Raw genomic sequence first — 26,796 nt, 5'->3', positions numbered from 1 at the left:
GAAGGGTGCATTTGGCAGTGTGTGGGGGCAAGGCTGGATTAACAATTAGGCCTAGTAGGCACTGGCCTGTAGGCCCCCACCCCTTTAGGGGCCCCGGGCCAGCTCCCCCCCTCCCAGTTTCCCCCCTGCTTGCAGCCCTCTCAGCCTGTGCGCACAGCCAGCAACTGAGCTGCTCTTTGCCCGACTTACCTGGTGCGGCTGCCGCTGGTGTTGTCGTCAGGTTAGCCTCTCTCTGCTTCTCCCCTGCATCTTAGTAAAAGGGGCTTTTAAGAAGGTGCTTGCAGACTGCAGCGGGGGCCATCGATGGCAGGGCAGGTGCTCCGACTCTGAGATAATTTGCGAGGGGGCCCCCCGAGATTTTGACTGCCTCCGCTGAGTTTAATCCAGGACTGTGTGGGAATTAAAGGGTATGATAGAGTGAAAAAAATAGGAGAGAAGGGAAGATCCTCTTGGGGTACCCAATCACCTGTCAATGGTAAGGAGATTGGGCAGCATTGTTTGTGTTCTGGATATGATATACTTTGATTCCATCCATCCATCTATCTGAGAGCCAGTTTGGTGTAGTGGTTAAGTGCACAGACTCTTATCTGGGAGAACCGGGTTTGATTCCCCACTCCTCCACTTGCAGCTGCTGGAATGGCCTTGAGTTTGCCATAGCTCTTGCAGGAGTTCTTGAAAGGGCATCTTCTGTGAGAGTTTCTCTCAGCCCCACCTACCTCACAGGGTGTCTGTTGTGGGGGAGGAAGGTGTAGGAGATTGCAAGCCACTCTGAGATTCAGAGTGAAGGGCGGGATATGAATCCAATTTCTTCTTCTCCTCCTTCTCCTACTGTGTCTGTCTGTCTGGGAGGGACAGTGGCTCAGTGGTAGAACATCTGCTTGGTAAGAAGAAGGTCCCAGGTTCAGTCCTTGGCATCTCCAACTAAAAAGGGTCCAGGCAAATAGGCGTGAAAAACCTCAGCTTGAGACCCTGGAGAGCTGCTACCAGTCTGAGTAGACAATACTGACTTTGATGGACTGAGGGTCTGATTCAGTATAAGGCAGCTTCATATGTTCATATGTCCATCCATCCATCCACCTATGACTACCCTGAGCTTGTCAAATCTTGGAAGCTAAGCAGGGTTGCCCAGGTTAGTACTTGGATGGAAGACGACCAAGGAGGACCAGGGTTGCTACACAGAGGAAAGCAATGGCAAATCAGCTCTGCTCATCTCTTGCCTTGAAAAGCCCACGAGGAGTTACCATGAGTCAGTTGCAACTCGATGGCACTTTATTATTATCATCATCTACCTACAAATGGTGACCCACGAGTTAATTCCATCCCTCTACTGTACTCCACTCCTTTAAGGGGTCCTTGATCAGCCTGTCGTTTAGATGCTACCCTGAACGTGTAGAATTAGTGGCATCAGGGGTGGAATTGTAGCAGGAGCTCCTTTGCATATTAGGCCACACACCTCTGATGTAGCCAATCCACCAAGAGCTTACAAAAAAGATCCTTGTAAGCTCTTGGAGGATTGGCTACTTCAGGGGTGTGTGGGCTAATATGCAAAGGCACTCCTGCTAGAATTCCACCCCTGAGCTTCTGAAGTCTGACCTTCCAGAAAATTATGTATAATCTAACCAACATTCTGTTTAAATCAAGCAAAACAGCTTTGAACCATGACTAATGAACTACTAATATTGGGAAACCTCAGCAGAGTTGAAATTGATGAGGCAAAGTCAGGGATGAGGCTGTACAGTGTTGTGTTCCTTGCCAAAAATTGGAGAATTAGCCCATCAACTATTCATGTATGTGGGGGTCTTCTGTTAGCTGAGCCGTGCCTGGAATTTACTGGCCAATTCACATTCTGGGACGTTCGTTTTCTCACTTTCTTACTTACATGTCCTTTTGTTATTCACCTAGATTTGCAGAAACACCATTTGGCAGGGAATTTGATTACCTTTTATGGCTATCCAGACCAAATGGCCAAGCCACACTGTTTTATGTGACCATGTGATGAGTTAGTTTGCCCTCTTAATCAACAAACTGCTTGTATTACAGCTCACAATACCTGATCCCCTCGCCTGCTGAAGTGTGCTTAAGAGAGCACATGAAAGCTTGCGTTTTGAATAAAAATTGGTTGGTCTTAAAGGTGCAACTTGACTCCTGCTTTGTTTTATTGCTGAGAAGTCTTTCTGCAGCAGCCAGTTTTACTGCTCAGCAGGAGCAATGGGTTTTTCAAAGCTGGATTTTCTGCCTGGCTGCCGCTAAGTTTAATTTCCTCATCATAGTTCCCCATATAAAATTTACTGCAAATTACAGTATTTGCAATAAACTTAGAAGTGCGTTAGCATTGCTAGAAAGTCATTGGGAGAAAAGAAAGTAAACCAGCCATTGATGGGTGGGAGAGGGGAAAGGAAACAGCTGGTAGGAAGGCAGTTTGCTCCCTAAGTAATGATAGAGCTAGTTTGGTGTAGTGGTTAACTACGCGGACTCTTATCTGGGAGAACCGGGTTTGATTCCCCACTCCTCCACTTGCAGCTGCTGGAATGGCCTTGGGTCAGCCATAGCTCTCACAGAACTGTCCTTGAAAGGACAGCTTCTCTGAGAGTTCTCTCAGCCCCATCTACCTCACAGAGTGTCTTGTTGTGGGGGAAGAAGATAATGGAGATTGTGGGCCACTCTGAGACTCTGATTCAGAGAGAAGGGTGGGGTATAAATCTACAGTCTTCTTTGTCTTCTTCTAGAATTTTAGATAAGGCATTTGTGGCTCAGTGGTGGAGCATCTACCTTGTGTGCAGAAAGTGCCAGGTTCAATCCTCGACATCTCCAGTAAAAAGGATCAGGTAGGAAGTGATGGGAATGATCTTTGCATGAGACGCTGGAGAATTACTGCCTGTCAAAGTCAGCAACATTGGTTATTGTCAAGCATTGATATTTCTCAATAATCAGTCTTTTGTTATTCAATCAAAAGTTGCTTTAAGAACATAAGAGAAGCCATGTTGGATTAGGCCAATGGCCCATCCAGTCCAACACTCTGTGTCACACAGTGGCCAAAATAATTATATATATATATATATATATGTGTGTATATATATATATACACACACACACACATATATATATATATACACACTGTGGCTAATAGCCACTGATGGACCTCTGCTCCATATTTTTATCTAACTCCCTCTTGAAGCTTTATTGTAGAAACTCCATAGCTTTGCCAAGGACAGAATCCTTGGAAGTAATGACGTATGCAGATGCTCATAGATACTTTATAGGATAGCTTCAAAGAGTAACATAAAGATGCAGTTTGAGTCACGGGTTCAAAGGTTACTATATAGTATCTCTTCTACTACTTAGGAATGCAGGCTGTTACAAACATCTCCCTTTCTCACACTTTCTCTGAGAGCAGATAAGACCTGGCTGTGTGAATCTGGGGGAGAGGCACATCGCACCGTTCACAGCAAGGCTAACCTAAACATCCTTGGGCCAGATGGATTTATTACTGACCGTAGGTTGTAAAAGATGAGAGAAGGAGTGGGGGGGGGGGGAAGTGTCCTGCTCTTTGTCTGTGGTTTATCATGGCACCCAGAAATATGCATGCTTGCAAGTTATGACAGCTCAAAGAAGGCAGCTTTGTGTATTAAATGCACAGTTACTACTACAGCCCCTAAGATCCCTGGAGTCTCTGATGAAGCACACACTCCATGGGCTGATAATATAATTCTTCATGGTTCATAATGCTAAGGTTGATGGGCTGTGGCTCAGAGGTAGAGCATCTGCTTGGCATGCTGGAGATCTCAGGTTCAATCCCTTGCATTTCCAGTTGAAAGGTCCAGACAGGAAATGATGTGGAAGACTGCTGCCTGAGAACCTGGAGAGCTGCTGACCATCTGAGTAGACAATTCTGAACATTGATGGGTCAGTGTTCTGATTCAATATAAAACAGCTTCATGTATTTTAATCATGGTGGCAGCCTTATGCTGAAAACAGGACTCCACTTTAATTTATCATGAAATCTATTTCAAGCAGATGTCCCACATTTGTGCTGGCATGGTTGATGTTCACCAGACCCGATGGGGGCCAGTAGCTATTCATAGAATCATAGAGTTGGAAGGGACCTCCAGGGTCATCTAGTCCAACCCCCTGCACAATGCAGGAAACCCACAAATACCTCCCCATAAATTCACAGGATCTTCATTGCTGTCAGATGGCCATCTAGCCTCTGTTGAAAAACCTCCAAGGAAGGAGATCCCACCACCTTGTGGACTTCTGTTCAAAACTGCACAATGTGCCCTCACTAAAAAAAAAAAAAACATCCTTCCATCCTGATAGCTGAAACTGAATTGAATTTTTTTTTACCCCAGGCCATGAAGGGCTTTCAAGGTTATCATTAATGCCTCAAATTGAACTTGGAAACAAACTAGCAGCCAATTCAGCTGGTTCAGAAAGGTGCAAGACCAGTTCCCATTATCCACCCAGTGTCAGGTTGCCACATTCTCCATTGGCTATAGTTTCTGGGTTGTCTTCAGGGGCTGTCCAACATAGAGTGCATTACCGTAGTCTAACTACGAGGTTACAAAAGCATAGATCTGTGTGACTAGATCAGCTGAGTCTAAGAAAGGAGAGAGCTGAAGCAGGTAGAAGGCACTTCTGACCACTGCTCCTACCTGCTTTTCAGACTGCAAGGCTGGGTCCATGAGTACCCCCAGCCGCTTAGGCTTTCGGACAGTAATGGTGTGAATTGGCCCACATCATGATCCAAGATAATCCTTAGATTTATTGATTTCATAGAGTGAAAGCAACATGAGCCTCAGTCTATTTCAGGGATTCATTCAAGATCTTATGTTTCTCTGCGGAATCCATTGTAAACCTTGCAACCCAAGTGGCACACTTGAGTAGCCCTTTCTCCATTTCAGGGCTTAGACTGTTAAAGCAAGCCTAATCCTATTACCAAGGCTGAGTTGGATCAATGCCGTCTCATTTTTTCTCCTCCCGGCTCTGTATCGATCTTGTTCCTTGTCACAGGGCTGATCACATGGAGCAAAGAAGGTGTATATGTTTATGAGAGCAGAGAAGGCTGCATACTCTCAAGCTACCCTTTTGTTCATTTGGGGGTGGAGGGGAGCGGAATGAAGTTGTGTTTTGATTGGAAATGTTGGGGAAAACCACCAGCCGGTGTGGTGAAATGAAGAGGGGTATTAGGTCTGGATCAAGGAGACCTGGGTTAACCATATGAATATGTGAAGCCTTATACTAAATCAGACCCTCAGTCCATCAAAGTCAGTATTGTCAACTATAGAGTTGGCCAAACTTGCTTAACATAAGAGCCGCATAGAATAAATGTCAGATGTTTGAGAGCCACAAGGCAGGAACATCAGAATTTTTTTTAAACAGACAAATCTCTGTATTGACTTATTTTGCAAATTACAAAACATAGTAGATCAAGAGCAAAAATACAGAGAAACTTAATCATATTACCATTAACAGTAATCATTAACAGTTGAGTCCATTCCCTCTTTTTTTCCACACACATTCCCCCAATTCAATCCCTGGCATCTCTTGTTAAAAAGGGACCAGGCAGAAGTGATGTGACGTGAAAGACTTGTGATGAGACATAAGAAAAGCCATGTTGGATCAGGCCAATAGCCCATCCAGTCCAACACTTTGTGTCACACAGTGGCCAAAAAAAACAGGCACCATCAGGAGGTCCATCAGTGGGGCCAGGACACTAGAAGCCCTCCCACTGTGGCTCCCCCAAGCACCAAGAATACAGAGCATCACTGCCCCAGACAGAGAGTTCCAACAATATGCTGTGGCTAATAGCCACTGATGGACTTCTGCTCCATGTGCTTATCTAGAAGAACATAAGAACATAAGAGAAGCCATGTTAGATCAGGCCAATGGCCCATCCAGTCCAACATTCTGTGTCACACAGCGGCCAAATATATATATATATATATATATATATATATTTATCTAACCCCCTCTTGAAGGTGGCCATGCTTGTGGCCGCCACCACCTCCTGTGGCAGTGAATTCCACATGTTAATCACCCTTTGGGTGAAGATCCTCTCTTGAAGCTAATCCTCTCTTGAAGCTGTTTATGCTTGCAGCCACCACCACCTCCTGTGGCAGTGAATTCCATGTGTTAATCACCCTATGCTGTACTGAAATAGCGCCATAGAATGGTTTTAAAGTTGATATACGTAAATTATGGTTTTATATGTTTTATTGGATTGATTGTATTTTATGATGTTGTAAGCCGCCCTGAGTCCGCTTGTGGAGAGGGCGGGATATAAATTTAAATAAATAAATAAATAAAGAGGTACTTCCTTTTATCTATTCTAACCTGACTGCTCAGCAATTTCATTGAATGTCCACAAGTTCTTGAATTGTGAGAAAGGGAGAAAAGTACTTCTTTCTCTACCTTCTCTACCCCATGCATAATCTTACAAACCTCTATCATGTTACCCCTCAGTCCATGTTTCTCCAAGTTAAACCTTGGAGAGCTCCCACCAGTCAGAGCAGACAACACTAACCCTGTTTGTTGCGTTGTTTTTCACTGCTGTTGTTCTATTCTTTCCAAGTTATTGTCCGTTCTCCTTCCCTTTAACTTTTAAAGGCATTCTGGTGTTGTTGTTTTTCAATGAAAAACACCTCATATAGTGATTAGCATGACAACTGTAATAGATTGGTCAAATTCATATCAAATATAAGCTGGGTAATTATTTTGTATTGAAAAGAGTGCTGTCATATAACACACGGTCAAGTTCTGGCTGACACTCACTGCCTGATTTTAACGAACCTGCAGATTTCTCTTAATCAGTGGGAGGGAGGCCTAGGCTATGTCACCACCAGCAATGTGATGTCATCACACTCTAGGGAGCACATACAGCCTGGGCTGCGGATGCTGTGACTGCCAGTGGTATATTGGATTCGCTACAACGTGCTGGTTATTACCTTTAAAGCCCTATATGGCCGAGGACCTACTTACCTTAGGGACCATCTCTCCCCACATGCTCCCCAGAGGGCACTTAAATCGGGAACACAAAACTTGTAATTGATCTCCGTGTCGAGGGAGGCAAGACTGAAAACAATGCGAGAAAGAGCCTTCTCAGTTGCCGCCCTGCATTGGTGGAACCGACTGCCTGAGGAGGTGAAAGCCTTGTGGGACCTTGCCCAGTTCCACAAGGCTTGTAAGACAACACTGTTTCAGTTAGAGTTTAACTGAAATGCTGACCACCACCAATCTGCTAGATCCAGTGGATGCTAAGATCACTGAACGCCATCTTAAATCTGTATTGAAATTAGCACCAAATTATTTTAAACTGTTTCATGCTTTTAATGTAAATGTTTTTATTGTAAGTTATGTGTTGTGAGCCGCCATGAGCCTGCTTCGACAGGGAGGGCGGGATATAAATCCAATAAAATAAAAATAAAACAAAAGAGTTGCTCCAACACTCTATGGTGAAAATGCCTTCTACCATAGAGTCCCCTCCCAAATATCAGAGTGTCGCTGTAACATCACTGACATGATGATGTCACTTCCACGGCATGCTGGCAGGGATGTTGCTAAATTGCTGGTAACATAACCTGGGCCTCCAACCCTCTCCTGGTAAGTCTCCCCACTGGCCAGCTGATTGTAGGGGGGGGCTTGCTAGTTGGGGATTCTCCACCTCCATCCGGGGGCTGGCAACCTTATTTAGGGTTCATTGAGAACTATGAAGTATTATCATTATTTTAATAATATGTACTTATGCACGGGGGGGGGGGGTTTGTAGCAGGGACTCCTTTGCATATTAGGCGACACCCCCCCTGCCCGATGTAGCCAATTCTCCAGGAGCTTCCAGGGCTCTTCTTCCAGGGCCTACTTGGAGGATTGGCTACATTGGGGGGGGGAGGTGTAGCCTAATATGCAAAGGACTTCCTGCTACAAAAAAACCCTGCCTATGCAGACTTTTTATGGAGAGGAAAAGTGGGATACAGGTGAGATAAAAAATTGATTTGTCAAAGTATATAGCGGATTGGAGGATTGCCTTGGTCTCTTGAAAATACAAAGCGCAGAACTGAAATATAATTTAGCAAAGTAGAGAATGCTGTGCTGTTGCAAGAGGGCGCTGGTTGAAAATGTCATCCAAATGAGTTTGCTCCATTTTCCTGAGCTTTTGATATTGTGAATCTCTTCTCCTAAAGGCTGTCTAAAAACATACTTGCGAGCTTTTGAAGATCAAAAAGAGACTGTTTTGCAGTCAGGGATATAAGTTGCAGAATGTGTGGTTATCGTGCAATAACACTGGTGCCGTGGGACACAACGTAGTTGAAGCTGCTATTACAAATGCCTCCCCTGGCATTCTTAATCTGCCTTCTTCTACTTCCTGTGGGTAGGACAAACATTCAGAGTTTTATGCATTCCTCGTCTCCCGCCTTGTCAGTGTATTTAAAGATAAGCACCTGTTCTCCAGATTGCGAGACAGATTTAGTCTCTTCCTCCAGCCTTGGAGAGGAGTCCTTCGCTTTTGCTGTGGGTATCTCCCCCTAGGAGCATCGTGTCTCTAAACAATATTCTGCATGGGTTAGCTTACTGCTATAAGGAAGACAGAAGATGGCAGGAAAGGGAGACGCTTTGTGATGCTTTCCACATAATCGGATCATCCGATAATTAAATCAAAAGATCTCGACCAAAATGAATTTGCAATAAACAGGAATTCAGCTTCCGCTCTTTATTTGATGTCGTCCAGGAGGATATTAGACGGTAATTCAGTTACTCAGTCTATAAAGTCACTGTAATTAATAAATTGTAATGTGATGATAGGAAAGGAAGCCCATGGATGTCGCAGAGCCATGAAAGTGATGTATAACTCAGTATGCCTTTCCACAGCACAGGGGCAAACGCAATTCTTTCTGGGTCAGAAGTCAGACAGGAGCTGCCTTCTACTGAATCTGACCATCAGTCCATCATTCAGACTGGCAGAGCACCCACCCACCCGTCTTCCTCATTAGCAAACTCTATTTGTGACTGAAGAGATGTGAGGACCCAGGCAGTATAACAACAACAAGTTTATTATAAGTGTTCAAAAACCATAAGTGGTTTGTAAAACCTTTAAGTACAACAGTGACTATGGAAACAGTAAAGGTTGGTACAAAGAAATAAATACCCTGATGCAACTAACTACACATTCCCTTCCTCTAATTCTAATTGACTCACTCAGCCTCCTTGGATAAGGAATCCCTCCCCACCTGCAGCATTCTCCAGCCAAGACTTCTCGGAAAGAACACACCTTCCTCTCCAGCTGGCCTTTTTATGCTTTTTATGCTTTCTTCCCGGTCCTACTCCCTATGGGCAAGTTTCCAAATCAGAGGGACAGAAGGGATCCTGGGAAATGTAGGCCCTCTAGCTACTTTAACACAGGCTTCCCTGGAGCCTGTAGGCCTCACTGGGCCTAGGATCATGATGCCACCTCTGAGTGTCTCTTGCTTTAAAAACCTTACAGGGTCACTATGAGTCATCTGCGAGTTTGACAGCACTTCTCACTACCACTGAAGGCTGATGAAGTGTCTTTTGACTTCTGGTACAGCTAGGGCTTTTTTTGGGAGGGTGGGTAGAAAAAGCCCAGCAGGAACTCATTTTCACATTAGGCCACACCCCCTGATGTCATCATTGCTTTGCACAGGGCTTTTTTGGGTAGAAAAAGCCCAGCAGGAATTCATTTGCATATTAGGCCACACCCCCTAATGTCAGCATTGTTTCGCACACAAGTGGGAACTTATTTGCATGTTAGGCCACATCCCTGACACCAAACCAGTCGTAACTGCATTCCTGTGCATTCCTGTATTGTTGTGGGGGTTTTTTTTAAAGCCCAAGGGTACAGTCCTGGTTCATTTTCATGTACCACTGCTATCAGAGATGTACGATGAAAACCAGGATTTTAATATTACCCGTCGTCATCGCAGAGGTCATGGTTTCAGTGCTAGTTCAGCAACAATTTGTCATCTGACGAGAAATCAAGTCATTTCTACGCAATCCAAAGTCACTGCACTGCCTGAAGGCTTCAGGGGAACTGGCATTGTGCCTCTCTTTGGTTTTCCTGTTGAGGGGGGACATGATGGCTCTCTATAAGTATTGAAGGGCTGTCCCTTAGAGGAGGGCAGGGAGCTGTTCCTGTTGGCAGCGGAGGAGAGGACTCGCAATCATGGGTTTCAATTAAGAATGACTGGATATTAGCAAAAACTTTTTGACAGTAAAAGTTGTTCGACAGTGGAATCAGCTACCGAGGGGGGTGGTAAGCTCCCACTGGCAATCTCTAAGCAGTGGCTGGACAAACACTGGTCAGAGATGCTCTTTTTGGTGTAGAGCCAGTTTGGTATAGTGGTTAAGTGCACGGGCTCTTATCTGGGAGAACCAGGTTTGATTCCCCACTCCTCCACCTGCACCTGCTGGAATGGGCTTGGGCCAGCCATAGCTCTCATAGAAGTTGTCCTTGAAAGGGCAGCTGCTGTGAGAGCTCTCTCAGCCCCACCCACCTCACAGTGTCTCTGTTGTGGGGGAGGAAGATAAAAGAGATTGATTCAGAGAGAAGGGCAGGGTATAAATCTTCAGTCTTCTTCTCTAGGCTGATCCTGCATTGAACAGGGGGTTGGACTAGATGTCCTATATGGCCCCTTCCAGCTCTGTGATTCTATGATTCTGTCTTCAGGGTTAAAATTTGTTTTCTCTCTGTGTGTCTGTCTTTAAGAACCACTGCCTGTCACCAGCGTTTCCATTTATGACTATAAGCCATCACCAGAAACTGGAGTATTATTTGAAATCCAGTATCCAGAGAAGTACAATGTTTTCACCCGGGTGAATATAAGCTACTGGGAAGGAAAAGATTATCGGACGATGTTATACAAAGGTAGGTGGAAATAAGTGTTAAATGAGAAACAGTGAGAGTGATGATAGTTGAAACTCCCCATCCATGTGTATGTGTTTTTTTATGTAAAGCCTTTTCAAATCCAGTCCTCTTTTACACTCTCATAGGCTTTTCCATTAGCACATAGTAACAGCTGATTGCATACAATAATCACATGCAAAAAAACTCTTCCTACACACCATTCACATCATTGTAAAATAAGACCAAAAGAAGAGGCCAGCAGAATTCAACCAAAGGTTCATCTAGTTGCCAGCTCTGGGTTGGGAAATATCTGGGGACTTTGGGGGTGGTGTCTGGAGAGGACAGGGTTTGGGGAAAGAGGGACTTCAAAAAAGGTGTAATACCAGGGGTGGAATTCCAGCAGGAGCTGCTTTGCATATTAGGCCACACACCCCTGATGTAGCCAATTCACCAAGAGCTTATAAAAAAGAGCCTTGTAAGCTCTTGAAGGATTGGGTACATCAGGGGTGTGTGGCCTAATATGCAAAGCAGCTCTTGCTAGAATTCCACCCCTGTATAATACTATAGAATTCATCCTCCAAAGCAGCCATTTCCTCCAGGAGAACTGATCTCTGTTGCTTGGAGATCACTTGTAATCAGGGCTTTTTTTTGTAGCAGGAAGTCCTTGCATATCAGGTCACGCAACCCTGATGTAGCCAATTCTCTGGTGGTCCCTGGTAGTGGGACGGTCTGAAACTGCTGGGAGTAGGCTCCTCCTCCGGAAAACAGGGTCGTTGATCACTTGATCTGGCCTGGGGGAGGGCCTCTCCCTTGGAAACTCCCCAGTCTCAACAACCCTGTTGAGAGGCACGTGTTGGTCGTGCGTCAGAGCACAGTGATCCGAAGAACGAGGTTTCCTCAAGTAAAAATTTCTGCCACTTTGTTTCTCAGCGGCAGCAGGCAGAAGGCAGAGCACTTTAACCACCAGCATAGGGGTTTTCCCCAACAAAGGCGGCACAGCTGGGGACTGCCACGGAGAGCGAGGCCTCCCCTCCTGAGCCTGTTGAGGCAGGGAAAAGCAGTGAATCCACCTTCGCGGTCCCATGCAGCGCCTGGGGGTGTAGTGCAGATGACCGCAGTCCAGCGCAGACAGCGAGTCTACTCGCGAGGAGGTGGTAAACTGACTGAGGGAGAGCGGGAAAAGCTCTTGGTGATGCACAGACTGTTTTTGCTTGGGACAGGCTCCGCTGGAAAGAGGGAAACCCACCCGACAACTTATGGCCATTCCCCAGTATCCCTCTAGAACTGCTTTCTTTACAGTCAGGGGTAGGGGGGAGGCTTAGAACATAGCAGGCCTTCTCCAACTCAGGCGTGGTTAGAGTGTGCCTGAGGTGTTTTACTATGCAGGGGGAGAGGTAGCCATTTCAGGCACTTAGCCTGGTAACGGAGGCTTCCCTCTCCCCTTTTGCTTTCGTTTCAGCCCTCTGCTATAGACAAGATGGCTGACGGACGGGGACAGACTAGTGAGAAAGGAAGTTCAGCCGGGTGATTTCACCCTCCCAAAATGCTCAGGATCCACTTCTAAAAAAGAGTGAGAGGATTCTGAACCTGATTTAACTGGAGAGGATGCCAAGCTTAACTTACTCATATGGTTAAAAAGAGAACTGAGAAAGGAGTTTGCCCCTGCCCAAGGCTCTACAGTGCCCTCTCATCAGAAAAGGAAGAGAAAAACAGATCTAGATATTGCCACGGCTCCTACAGACCCAAAGAAAGCAAAAATGGGTATGAGCGTGGACTCTCCCTGTGATAGTTCTCAGGAGGAGTAGGAACTTGACTCTTCAGTAGACTGCTCTGCGAAAGAGGAAGGGGAGCTATCTGAGGAGGAGGAGGCTGCTCCTTCAGTGCAATCCAGGATCTTTCCAGTGGAATATTACTCTAAACTCCTCCCTAAGGTCCTCAGGGAACTGGACTTTACTGCCACACCCAGAGACAAGGCAGAATTAGACCCTGAACTGCCCACAGGCTCAGGGAAGATGATGCCTAAGGTGGGGGTTTCTCAGACAGGGGTACCCTTACCCGCCCCCTTCTTTAGTCTTATTCAGACAGAGTGGGAACACCCAGCTAAGCCAAAATCTAACCCACATCTGTTCTCAAAATTGTATGGGCTGATTCCAGAGGCTACTAAACGGCCAAAACTGCCAGTAGTGGATGATCCTGTAAATAGTTTATTGTCCACATCAGTGCTTCCCATGGATGCGGATGGGCTAGCCTGTGATAGATGGATGGAACAGGCATTAAATAAGGACTTTAAAGCCTCGGCATGGTCCACCTGGGCGTCTTCAGTGGGGTCTCTATTTGTGCGTGCAGTGTATACTTGGACTCCAATTTGGCCTCAGCGGATAGTGATGTGCCAAAGGAATTCAAGGATGAGCTTAAGAAAATAGCCTTGGACACAGCATTTATTGCAGATGCGACTCTAGATGCAATGCGGTTGTCCACAAGGGCCGTAGCTTGCAGCGCGGCAGCGCACAGGAACGTTTGGCTCAGGACTTGGGACGCAGCTGCAGCTGCACAGGCTAGACTGGCAGCTGTACCATTCAAAGGTGTTAGTCTCTTTGGGGACGAGCTGGAACGATTCCTGATTGAGGAGAAGGACAAAAAGAAGGTCTTGCCTTCCAAGAGGAAGGGTTTTAAGCCCAAGAAATCCTTCCAGTCCTTTCGGCACTCCAAAAAATTTTCCCGGCCTTTGGGATTTGAGTCTTTCAGGGGGAAGTGGCAGTCTCGCAGTCAGGATGCAAAATCCTTTCCTAGCAGAAACAACAAGGGAAACAAAAGTGACTCCAAAAAGGGAGGATCACAATGACTATGCCAGAAGCCCAGAGCTGCTTCCAATCTAGGGTTGCCAAGTCCAATTCAAGAAATATCTGGGGACTTTAGGGGTGGAGCCAGGAGACTTTGGGGGTGGAGCCAGGAGACATTAGGGGTGGAGCCAAGATCAAGGCTGTGACAAGCATCATTGAACTCCAAAGGGAGTTCTGGCCATCACATTTAAAGGGACGGCACACCTTTTCAATGCCTTCCTTCCATAGGAAATAATGAAGGATAGGGGCACCTTCTTTTGGGGCTGATAGAATTGAACCCCCTGCCCCCCACCTGGGGATTGGCAACCCTAAGGTAGAGACACCCAAGACCATGTCTATTATCACACAAGTCTCGCAGAAAACAAGCTAACGCAGGAATCTGAAAGGGAGAACACAACCCTGCCCAGTACCCCCACCCCCCTCCAGAAAAAGCAACCCGCCTCCGCCTTACTTGGTGCTTCATTGAAGCGCTTGAGTGGAGCCTTTGGGAACGACACAGCTCAGCAGAGCTCCGCGGAGCAAGGAACGGAACAAATTCGAAATGCTGGAACGAGGCCGCTCTTAAGAATGGCCTAAACCAGCCAATCAGAGGGCTCCGCTGGCCAGGCGCTCCACAAATCAAAGCTGCTGCTTGGAGCCGGCGCACTAAAAAGAAAGAAGAAGCGAGGGCAGATTTGGAAAAAGCTTAAACGTTGATGGAAAAGTTGTACTGCCTCGCCACTGGCTCAGGAATGCTTAACGAGCGGGAGCTCTGCAGTACCGCGAACAGGAATAGTTTTGAAGCGGCAATTCAGCAAGAACGTTTTTAATATATATTTTTCCAAAGGCAGGAACAGTATTTTTAACGTTTCCCTCTGAAAGTGGTGGAGGCAGGCCAGGAGCGTGGCGAGCCGCAAGTCCGGGTCCTAGAAGGACCCAGATTCGCGGCTCGCCACGCTCCTGGCCTGCCTCCACCCTCCCCTTCTCTGATTTTACCTCAGAGGCGGAGCGGAGCGGGCGACGCTGCTGCACTGCTGCGGCCTCTTCTCCGCTTCATCTTAGCTGCTCCTCCGAAGCAGAGAAGAGGCGGCAGCAGCTCAGCGGCGTCGCCCGCTCTGAGATGGGGCGGCTCGCCACGCTCCGTGGTGCCGTTTCCCCCCCTCCCCCTGCTTCCGTTTTTTTGGGGAGCGGGGAAAGAGGCTGGAAATTCTGGGGTCCCCCACCAGGGCGGGAGGGTTGGGAAGCCTATTCCAATCGGAGGGCGGCTACAGTTTGACATATTTGCCAAACCTGGCCTACAGTTTGCTGAAAGTTATACTGGTGAAAATAACGAACTTATTCCCTATTTGCATCCAAGTAGGCAGCCGTGTTGGTCTGAAGTAGAAAAAAAAGGAGTCAATTGCACCTTTAAGACCAGCTTAGTTTTATTCAGAACGTAAGCTTTTGTGTGCATGCACACTTCTTCAGACGAGGAATGAGGTACAGTAAGCAGAGCCACAGATAGCTGGTGGGGTTTGGAATAGTGGTACAAAGTTAAAATCCAATAGCAGAATAGTAAAATTAACAAATTCAGAAAACCTTTGATCTGGGTTACATTAGTGTGGGAAACCATAAAACAGTATCATGTCAGAATGTGAGAATGCCTGTTAATTATTCTATTGCTAATAAACCTGGGTCAAAAAGAAGGCATTTCTTTCCCAGAAGTTTTTCCTGTCCAACTAATTTACCTTTTAACATGTAACATAAATATAATCATTCTAGATTGCCATTAGGAAAAAATGCATTAAAATATAGTGGAAGATGGGTTTAGTATATGTAATGAGATAAACAGCCAATATCCCTTGTTTGAGTATGTCAATACAAAAGCATTATTCTGATACACTATCCTAAAAGAGAAATACATTGGAATACTGTGGCTATATCGCCGTACTTGGTGAAAGTGGGTTTAGCATATGTAATGAGATAAAAAAACAAAACATCTCTGTTCAGTCCTGGGGAGGTGTTTGTTCCAAGTTTCATAACAGTTTGTAATTCAGCAGTTCCCCTCTCCATTGTGTTCTTGAAGTTCCCTATTTGCCCTTCATCTATACAAAGGAATAGATTGTAAAAATGCATGAACTTGGCTTACGGTTTGCTGAAATTTATACTGGTGAAAAATAACAAACTTATCCCCTATTTGCCTTTCATCTATACAGAGGAACCTGACTGTAACTTGAGCCAGTTTGGTGTAGTGGTTAAGTGTGTGGACTCTTATCTGGGAGAACCAGGTTTGATTCCCCACTCCTCCACTTGCAGCTACTGGAATGGCCTTGGGTCAGCCATAGCTCTGGCAGAGGTTGTCCTTGAAAGGGCAGCTGCTGTGAGAGTTCTCTCAGCCCCACCCACCTCACAGGGTGTCTGTTGTGGGGGAGGAAGATAAAGGAGATTGTGAACCGCTCTGAGACTCTGAGATTTGGAGCGGAGGGCAGGATATAAATCCAATATCATCATCATCTTCTTGTAAAAAAATGAAGATTAATCTGATCGGTTTGAGACGGAAAGCACAGAGCTACTATTTCGTTTTATGTTTCTCTTTTATCTTGCCTTTTACTAAAGATTTTTTGTGTGTGTTTACATAAACATATCAATAAATAAAATTGAAAAGACCGAAAATAGAGTTAGAGAAGGTCATTTTGTTCCACATTCCCACATGGATAGAAATTACAGTATGAGACCATTTGCGGCATGCAAACATGGTATATCAACCCTATAATTTACATTTCTGCTTGCTTGTACTTAATTGATAGTGTGTGGGGGAGTAACAGAAGAGTACCTCTCTAGTGGAATGGTATTGCAGCCAGGTTTTCACAGAATGGTAATAATGTTCAAGCTTTTATGAATATCATATTCTTTCCTGATACTCGCTTCTTAGCAGATGCATAAATGTTTAGTCAGGCATAAGGAGCAATTCAGTGAATAATCTATTTAATTGATGATAACTCTGTCATAGAGTTCCTATACAGACAAATCTCCACCACCACTCAGGCTCCCAGTCACACTGGGAACTCTTTGCTCCAGCAAGAGGAAAAATGGAGGGCACAGAGTGACAATGCAACATTGGCAGTTATGGACTCCCTTGTACTAGGCTTGCTAGCCTCCAGGTGGGGGCTGGAGATCTCCTGGGCTTTCAGCTGATCTCCAGACAACAGAGCTCAATTCCTCTAGTTCAGGGGTTGCCAAACTTGCTTAACGTAAGAGCCTCATAGAATAAATGTCTGTTGTCGGGAGAGCCCCAACACATAAACAAATGTCTTTATTAAAACACATGTCTTTATTAAAACTCTTAATACCTTCTTTGCATAAAAAAATAAAATACACATGTATGCACTTTACAGTATGACCATGCTAGAAGGAGACTTTAAAAAAAACAAAAAGCTGGAAATAACAGTTCCCATAAAACCAGCATAGGGAAAGGTTAAGGAATTCTTTTTTTAGCACCAGTGGGAGAAGGCAACACCATGTGCCATATAAATCACTGACCACCATTTGCATTATTATGCATCTCTCTTTACCTTGACACCAGGGTTAGTCAATATAGCTCCTACAAGAGCTATGGAACTGCGCAGCCCTCTTTAATTCTGTCCTTCCTTCCAGTGGCTCCCTCAGCTCTTGCACGCTCTTTCCCCACCCTAGGTCACAAAGGCTGCCTCAAATCCTGATGCTAAGCATGCTTATTTGAGAGTAAGCCTGCATTAACTTCCTCCTTGAACTCTGAGAGCCACACAATATGTGTAAAAGAGCCGCATGTGGTTCCTGAGCCACAGTTTGGCCAACCACCCCTGCTCTAGATGGACAGTTCCTTTTGGAAGGTGGATTCTGTGGCATTATGCCCTGAACTCTCTCCAGGCTCCACCCCCTAAATCTCCAGATATTTCCCAAGCAGGAGTTGGCAACCCTACCTTTTGCAAAGTCAAAATCAGGGACAGGGAGGATTCTTTTTATCATCTGCTCTTCGAAATGTTTAATGCCACATAAAGCGTGTTTCCAGTTGCGATTCCTTTGCCAGCTTCCATGTTTATTTTCCCAACTTTAGCATTCTGAGTTCTTTTGACAGCCAAGAAGGAGGAGGTGGGGAGGGAAAGGCTGGTTGATTTCCCCGTTGCTGAATTTATTTATTTTCCATCTTTGAGACTCTGCCAAACAATATTTATCTCCTGAATACTGTGCAACGGGGAAGTTTTGCTAATTGAATATGTGCTGCTCTGTTAACTGAAGACAGCCTTTTGGAATCCTCCAGCTGACTGATTTGCTTGCCACCCCACAGATTTCTTTAAGGGCAAAACCGTTTTCAATCACTGGCTGCCGGGAATATGTTACAGCAACATCACGTTTCAGCTGGTGTCGGAAGCGACCTTCAACAAAAGCACGCTGGTGGAGTACAGCGGGGTGACGCACAAACCGAAGCTGCATCGAACAGGTCAGCAAGCAGAAGAATGCCTGAGTGTGTCTGAGAAAGATGCATGGTGCACAGTTCTATGCACGCATACGGGGGCGGAATTCTAGCAGGAGCTCCTTCGCATATTAGGCCACACCCACCTGATGTAACCAGTCCTCCAAGAGCTTACAAGGCTCTTTTTTGTACATCAGGGGGTGTGGCCTGATATGCAAAGGAGCTCCACTAGAATTCCACCCCTGATTGTATTTCTTATCGTCAGATACCGCTATGAAGTCCATGAATTCATCAGCCCAACTGCTTACCTTCCTTGCAAGGTGCATTGCCTCTAACCCAGGAGGGCAAATTTGATAGGCAAAGCTGTTCTGGGCTGGAAGCGGTAAGGCTGCCAACTTCCGGGGGGGGGGGGGGGAGCACAAGGTTTCCATGATTACCGGCCTCAAAAAATTAAACAAGAAAAAAACCCTAAGAAATACTTATATGATCTTTAAATGCGAATATAAATATTGGATCTAATTAGTCTCTCATACACAACAACCAGAACATTTTGAAGACCAATGGAAAAACAAATCCCCAAATTTTAAATGCAATTCAATGCCGTCTTCTGCCAGGAAGCCCTTTGTTCTCTTAGTGACGAGAGAGGGGCACTATACCCAGCCAAGTTCCCTCTCCTTCTCAAATTCTGTCCTCCTGAAATCTCCAGGAATTTCCCAACCCAGAATAGGCAATCCTGGTTCCCCCCCCCCCCAAAAAAACATGGCTTCAATCAGGGCTTTGCATATTAGGTCGCACCCCCCCTGAAGTAGCCAGTCCTCCTGGAGCTTACTGTAAGCCCTATACTGAGAGCCCTGTAAGCTCTTGGAGGATTGGCTATATCACGGGGTGTGGCCTAATATGCAAAAGAATTCCTGCTACAAAAAAAGCCCTGGCTTCAATGTACATTGCAGCCATCTACACTTGTAATGTATCTTTAAGAGATGCTGGGAGACCAACCATCCCAGTCTCTTTTAATATGACTCCGCACTTCTGGGCTAAGCAGAGTTTGTGACCCCAGGGCTGATAACAGATGGGCATCCCGGGGCGGCTTGGAGGCGTCTCAAATCATAACGGCCCAAAACGAGCCGCCCAGGAGCCTCCCCACGCTCACCTGCATGCTGCTCGTCTCCGGTCCGCATAGGAAGGCGACCCGGAAGCCGAATTCCTCTTTGTTCCCCCTTGGGGGGGAGTGCTGATGTGCACAAGCGCTCCAGCGCTCTCATCGGGTCCTTAAAAAAAAAAAACCCTGGAAACAGCTTGGGGTGGCTTGGCAGCTTCACACTGCCAAGCCGCCTCACTTGCGCCCTTCCCCCTCCAGACGGCGGGGAGGCGACTGACAGCCGGCTCAAAACTTTGCTACCACCTTCACAGTGGTAGCTTTTTGAGCCAGGTGGAGCGGCCAGAAGGACAGGGTGAGTGCGGGCTGGGGATGCCCGGCAGATGTTTGAGTGTGGAGGGATTATTTGGGCTGACTTCAGAGGCGTCTGAGTCGGCCCAAAGTGCCGGTCTGTAATCAGCCATGGTGTCCTATTCTTTATACTGCCTTTGCTCAGAGGAATATCTGTGGGTGGAAGCAACCTCGGTCTGTCTCTGGCAGCAGTCGCCTCCCTGACATGTTTGCAAGAAGATTTATGATCTCTTTTGCTGTCTGTGACCAACTCTCCCTATAAAATTGGGAGGTGGGGGGGAGAAGACAGTATCATCCTCTGCCTCTTCCCCTCCCCCAACTCTCGATTTGCTTCTGCCTTGAAGTCCAAAGCCTGAGATCTTTACAAGAAAAAAGAGTTTGCCTGGTCATCGAAGCATGATACTGAGTGCAGTTGATAAATCTCCCAAGAAGTAGTGTAGTGCAAAAAAAGTGTAAGCTTACTGGGGCTTTTTAGAAAAAGCCCAGTGGGATCTCATATGCATATTAAGCCACACCCCTGATATCACCACTGTTCCACTCGACTTTTTTGTAGAAAAGGCCCAACAGGAACTCATTTGCTTATTAGGCCACACCCCCTGACACCAAGAAAAAGAAGAATGTTCTTATCAGTTTCAAGTGGGGATTGGATAAACATATGGAGCAGAGGTCCATCAGTGGCTATTAGCCACAGCGTATTGTTGGAACTCTCTGTCTGGGGCAAGTGATGCTTTGTAGTCTTGGGGCTTGGGGGGAGGCAACAGTGGGAGGGCCCTCTAGTGTCCTGGCCCACTGGTGGACCTCCAGAGGGCACCTGGGTTTTTTTGCCACTGTGTGACACAGAGTGTTGGACTGGATGGGCCTTTGGCCTGATCCAATATGGCTTCTCTTATATTCTTATAGTCTAAGAAGAAGACTGCAGATTTATACTCTGCCCTTCTCTCTGAATCAGAGTTTCAGAGTGGCTTATAATCTCCTTTATCTCTTTCCCCCACAACAGACACCCTGTGAGGTGGGTAGGGCTGAGAGAGCTCTCCCAGCAGCTGCCCTTTCAAGGACAACTTCTATGAGAGCTATGGCTGACCCAAGGCCATTCCAGCAGCTGCATGTGGAGGAGTTGGGAATCAAACCCGGTTCTCCCAGATAAGAGTCCGTGCACTTAACCACTACACCAAACCACTACACCAAGCCAGCTGGAACTGCGTTTCTGTGCATTCCTGCTCAAAAAAGCCCTGAAGCTTACATTTATTCAAGCAGATCCAGTTGACATTCAGGTTGCAGTCAAAAGAAGAGAGAGAAGCCTAATCTGAAGAATACTTTTCCTATCACAAATGACCGGCTTGTCCAGCATCATGAGTGTGGGAGTATGAGGGCATTGGATCTACAGGAAAGAACTGCAGAGACATAGATCCAGAGACATAGATCCAGAGAAATTATCCATGTTAGTCTGTTACGGCAAAATAGTAAAGAGTCCAGTAGCACCTTTAAGACTTATTGTAGCATAAGTTTTTGAGAAACATGGCTCTCATTGTCAAATGCAAGAACTCCTTTGCATATTAGGCCCCTGATGTAGCCAATCCTTTTGGAGCTTACAGTAGGCCATGTACTAAGAGCCCTTGGGGGATTGGCTACATCAGGGGTGTGTGGTCTAATATGCAAAGGAGTTCCTGCTACAAAAAAAGTCCTGGAGAAAACCAAAATGGAGGGCTGGAGAAATTGGGGGGCAGTGGATGGGGTTTCCCTGCCTCACGAATTGTATGTGTTCCTGTTTGTATAGTAACAAGGATTGTGAGCATATTATTTGTAAACCCACAATGCTTTTTGACCCCTTCCTTTTTTTTCCCCCAGTTCCTTACCCACCTCGAAATATTTCTGTGCATATTGTCCCAATAAACAAAAACGAGAACTGGGAGGAACACAGCGGAATTTTCCCGGAGGAATCCTTTCTGGGGATGCAGAATACAGTGGAGTTGGATAAAACCACTCATCGCTTAGATGATCTGCTGGAACTGCCCACGGCAAACGCTACCTACACGTGGCCCGATTACCACTACAATAGCAGTGACTATGAGACCACATCTCAGCCAGATTGGTGGATTAACGAATCCGACTTCCCGGAGAGCGAAGATGAGTTTGTGAACGCCGTGCCAAAGGACTATGAGAACAGCAGCCCGACACTGGAGTTTGGGAATCCTACTCCTGAGCCTCTTTTGTTTCTTCCCGTGCAAATGGTATTGAGTTGGTTGCCTCCAAAACCACCCACAGCATTCGATGGTTTCCATATTAACATCGAGAGAGAAGGTAGCACTGAAAACAGTTTTCTCCTGAGTTGTGTGCATTAACAAAAGTTCAAAGTAGGAGGGTGGCTTATGTGGTTTGTCTGCTAGTTTAGGTAGAAACCATAGTGGATAATTAAGACCACATTACACATGATGCTGAGTAACATCCGTGATCAGATGGGAGATGCTCTGGCATTTGGGCTATGGTTTTTTCCACCCTCAAAACTACCAGAGCATCCCCGGCACAATGAGGTCATCCGGAAGTGTTTGTGGGTGGGGTTTCCTCCACCAGCCAGATGGCCACTGGTGGAGTGAAGCCCCCAAAAGCAGGGAAACCCCTGTGAGGTCATATCCTTTAATCCCCTATATGGCATGGGACCTACCTTCCGGACCACCTCTCCCCATATGTGCCCCAGAGAGCACTACGTTCGGGGTCCCAAAATCTTCTTAAGATCCCCAGACTGAAAGAAGTTTGATTGTCCACCAATAGAGCCAGAGCGTTTTTGACAATAGCCCCCGCTCTGTGGAATGCCCTCCCCGAAAACATCAGAGCCCTGCGGGACCTACCACAGTTCTGCTGGGCCTGTAAGGCCGAAATATTTAAACTTGCCTTCAACTGTTAAGGGGAGGTAGCTGATGCCCCACAGCACTGACAATCTCATTGGACAAATGCAGACAATCAGATGTGCATCTTGGATTTTTATGGTTGGAAATTTGTACGGAATTGTTTTTATTGTATATTCTGTTTGTTAATATTCTACGTGGTTTTTAGCTGTTGTTAGCCACCCTAAGCATGTTAGGGGAGGATGGGATATAAATTTGATAAAATAAAAATAAATAAAATAAATAGGACCTGGGGGCTGGCAACCCTAGGGCATTAATCGTCTAGGTGGTCTGCTGGTGGCATTGTCCATAGGATAGGTAGGCAGGGGCGGGAAGCACACTCCCTCTGCTTTCTTCCCCATTGTGCCAAGGACTAAGTATCCTCCAGTCTGGCTTGTGGTTAGCAAACAGCTTAGGCAAAATATGCCTATGTAAATATCAGGCTACCTTATTGGTAGAGAGCTACTGGTTCATTAGGGTTTGTAGAATCTTTCGAGCTCAAGTGCCGTGTTCTACTGGAGAAAGTTTTTCTTCCAGATGTTTCGTTCTCAGCTGCGGAGAACATCCTCAGTGGCGTTGCAGCCGGAGCAGGCGCTCTGACCTTCTTGGCTGCTGTGCATTGAGTGAGGCCAGGGCTGCTGGAGAGCTGCTATTTCTAGGCTGGAGGGGGTGTGGTGAAAGGTCAATTGGTTTGTGGATGTGCCCCTTGTTTGGTGGGGCTTCCTGGAAGGGTAGTGATAAGGAAACTGGCTGTTGAATGTGACCATTGTTCTGTGTTAATTGCTGGGAGGGTTGGAAGGGGTGTGAAGATAAGGAAGATGGTTGCTGACTGTGCTGATTGTTCTGTGGAATGTGCTGGTTGTTCTGTGACTTTCTGCAATTTATAGTCTGTAGGGTGTTTTGCAGAGCTGGGTACCAAGATTGGTGGATGAAAATGCCTTCTTCCTTTCTGTTAAAATTGTGTTGGTGTTTGTAAATCTCAATAGCTTCTCTGTTCAGGCGGGTATGATAATGTGAGACCGTAGAAAGGACTTCAGTTCTTTCAAAGTGGATGACGTGGTTTCCTTCTTGAAGTGCATGTTCAGCTACAGCTGATTTTTCTGGCTGAAACAAGCGACAGTGTCTCTTGTGTTCGGTGAGGCGGGTGTTGATACTGCGTTGGGTAGTGCCAATGTAGACTGCACCACAGGAGCAGGGTATTTTGTAGACTCCAGGGGTTGAAAGTGGATCTCTCATATCTTTGGCCGAGTGCAGCATGTGGCGGATCTGTTGTGTGGGCTTGAAGACTGTGTCAAGACTGGTTCCCTCAGCTTCTTCTACCACCAACTGCAGCGTCTCCTTTTCCAGCTGTCTTTCAGTGCTGCTGCATTTCTTCACCATCCCTCTGGCTTCTCAGATCCAGAGTGGCAGAGAAGAGCAAGGTATTAGTACAGAGCAGAGACTTCCTATTTCTCCATAGCGGATAGAAAGTCAGGCATTGATGTACGGGAGCAGACGTCAGGTTCTGTGCAGCTCTCATCAACTCAGCCTCTTTGACTGATCAAATAAGGAGTTTATTGAAGAGATACATGTTTATTTTATTTTGATTTGATTTGATTTGATTTGTATTCCGCCCTCCCCGCTGAAGCAGGCTCAGGGCGGCTCACAGCATAAAACATCATAGAATTAAAACAATACATATTATAAAATAGTATATTCTATAAAATTATATATTTAGAAATTGAAACGACATACCGTTTAGTGCTCAGATCTAGATATTATCTTGTTAGATTTTACAGTGCGACGGTATTCCATCTAGGATGTAGGCTCCGTATCAATTAAAGGCCAGCTGGAAGAGGATAGTTTTGCAGGCCCTGCGGAATTGACCAAGATTCTGCAAGTCCCGCATTTCCTCTGGGAGTTGGTTCCACCAGTGGGGGGCAGCGATCGAAAAGGCCCTTTCCCTGGTGACCTTCAGTTTGGCCTCCTTCGGCCCGGGGATTACCAGTAGATTTTGTGAACCGGATTGAAGCACCCTATGGGGAGTATATGGTCCCTAAAGCAGACAGGTCCTCAGCCATATAGGGCTTTAAAGGTAATAACCAGCACCGTGTAATGAATCTGGTACACTATTGGCAGCCAGTGCAGTCCCGGCTGTATGTGTTTCCACTTAGGGAACCCCAATAACAACCTGGCCACCCCATGTACATGGGGCAGTCCCATGTACAGAGCGTTACAGTAATCCAACCTCGAGGTGACCGTTGCATGGATCACTGTTTCCAGGTCGTCGCACTCCGGGAAGGGGGCCAACTTTCAAAATAATATTTGTCAGATTTTCCTTTTTTGGGGGGGGGCTTCCAGGTAGGGAAAGCAGGAAGTCTTTTCTTTTCGTCTAGTACCAGATGAACGGATTTGTTTCATGGCTTCTTTATTCCTTTACACTTATGCATTGCTTCCAACTATTTGTAATTCTCTGAGTGATAACAGGACCGTAAAAACTGCCTGTATTAATTCATCTCTGCGCGCTTGCAGTATTGCTGCTATTAAGGCACAGGTTATAAAACGTGTTGTCCGTATGCAGAAACTTCTTCTGTTCCAGCTAATTCTTCTCTCTTGATTTAGAGAACTTCACAGAATTTCTGACAGTTGGTGAGGATATTCATGAATTTGTTGCTGAGTTGAAAGAATCTGGGAAATATACAGTATCTGTGACGACATTTAGCTCCTCTGGCTCATGTGAAATTCGGGAAAGTCAGTCTGCCAAAACACTCAGTTTTTACATTAGTAAGTATAAGTGGAGCATCCATGAGGACTCTTGGGGGGAGAATCTCATTTCCACGTTGCTTCTATGGTTTAAAGGTTTTAAAACATTAAAATGTGTTTTTGTCAGGGCTTTTTTTGTAGCAGGAACTCCTTTGCATATTAGGCCACACACCCCTGATGTAGTCAATCCTCCAAGAATCATAGAATCATAGAGTTGGAAGGGACCTCCAGGGTCATCTAGTCCAACCCCCTGCACAGTGCAGGAAACTCACAAATACCTCCCCCTAAATTCACAAGATCTTCATTGCCGTCAGATGGCCATCTTGCCTCTGTTTAAAAACCTCCAAGGAAGGAGAGCCCACCACCTCCTGAGGAAGCCTGTTCCATTGAGGAACCACTCTAATGGTCAGGAAGTTCTTCCTAATATTGAGCCAGAAACTCTTTTGATTTAATTTCAACCCATTGGTTCTGTTACTACTTGCTGGGGCCACGGAAAACAATTCCACACCACCTATATCAGGGGTGGCCAACGGTAGCTCTCCAGATGCTTTTTGCCTACAACTCCCATCAGCCCCAGCCAGCATGGCCAATGGCTGGGGTGGATGGGAGTTGTAGGCCAAAAAAAAAACATCTGGAGAACTACCGTTGGCCACCCCTGCTCTATATGACAACCCTTCAAGTACTTGAAAATGGTGATCCTATCACCTCTCAGCCACCTCCTCTCTAGGCTAAACATGCCCAGCTCCTTCAATCTTTCCTCATAGGACTTGGTCTCCAGACTCCTCACCATGTTTGTCACCCTCCTCTGGACCCATTCCAGCTTGTCTATATCCTTCTTAAAATGTGGTGCCCAAAACTGAACACAATACTCCAGGTGAGGTCTTACCAGAGCAGAGTAAAGTGATACCATCACTTCACGTGATGTGGACACTATACTTCTGTTGTAACTGGTTGACAGATCGTACCCAAAGAGTGCTTGTGAATGGTTCCTCATCCTCTTGGAGAGGAGTGACAAGTGGAGTGCCTCAAGAATCTGGCCTGGAACCTGTTTTGTTCAACATTTTTATAAATGATTTGGATGAAGGAATAGAGGGAACGCTTATTAAATTTGCCGATGATACTAAATTGGAAGGGGTTGCAAATACAGTAGGAGACAGAAACAGGATACAGGATGACCTTGACAGGCTGGAAAACTGGGCTAAAACCAATAAAATGAATTTTAACAGGGATAAATGTAAAGTTCTGCATTTCGGTAGGAAAAATCCCATGCATAGTTATAGGATGGGGGAGACTTGTCTTAGAAGTAGTATGTGCGAAAAGGATTTAGGGGTCTTAGTGGATCATACGCTGAACATGAGTCAACAGTGTGATGTGGTGGCTAAAAAGTCAAATGCAATTTTGGGCTGTATCAACAAAAGTATAATGTCCAGATCATGTGATGTGATAGTATCACTTTACTCTGCTCTGGTAAGACCTCACCTGGAGTATTGTGTTCAGTTTTGGGCACCACATTTTAAGAAGGATATAGACAAGCTGGAACCAGGTCCAGAGGAGAGCGACGAAGATGGTGAGGGGTCTGGAGACCAAGTCCTATGAGGAAAGGTTGAAGGAGCTGGGGGTGTTTA

General features: G+C 46.0%; 1 protein-coding gene across 1 annotated transcript in view; it reads left to right on the top strand.

Moving 5' to 3' along the window:
- The window catches only part of PTPRO (protein tyrosine phosphatase receptor type O), a 258,979-nt gene that overhangs the window by 139,362 nt on the left and 92,821 nt on the right, over positions 1 to 26,796 (top strand). The window contains exons 3-6 of the mRNA XM_060245875.1: positions 10,718 to 10,876; positions 17,978 to 18,130; positions 21,396 to 21,848; positions 25,031 to 25,192. Coding sequence (XP_060101858.1) covers positions 10,718 to 10,876; positions 17,978 to 18,130; positions 21,396 to 21,848; positions 25,031 to 25,192 — 927 coding nt within the window. The remainder of the gene's footprint in view (positions 1 to 10,717; positions 10,877 to 17,977; positions 18,131 to 21,395; positions 21,849 to 25,030; positions 25,193 to 26,796) is intronic.

This window comes from Heteronotia binoei, chromosome 8 (assembly GCF_032191835.1).
Source record: "Heteronotia binoei isolate CCM8104 ecotype False Entrance Well chromosome 8, APGP_CSIRO_Hbin_v1, whole genome shotgun sequence".
In the NCBI taxonomy this organism is placed as follows: Eukaryota; Metazoa; Chordata; class Lepidosauria; order Squamata; family Gekkonidae; genus Heteronotia; species Heteronotia binoei.
Note: the sequence above shows the minus strand (reverse complement) of the source record. Positions and strands in the feature narration are given on the sequence as shown.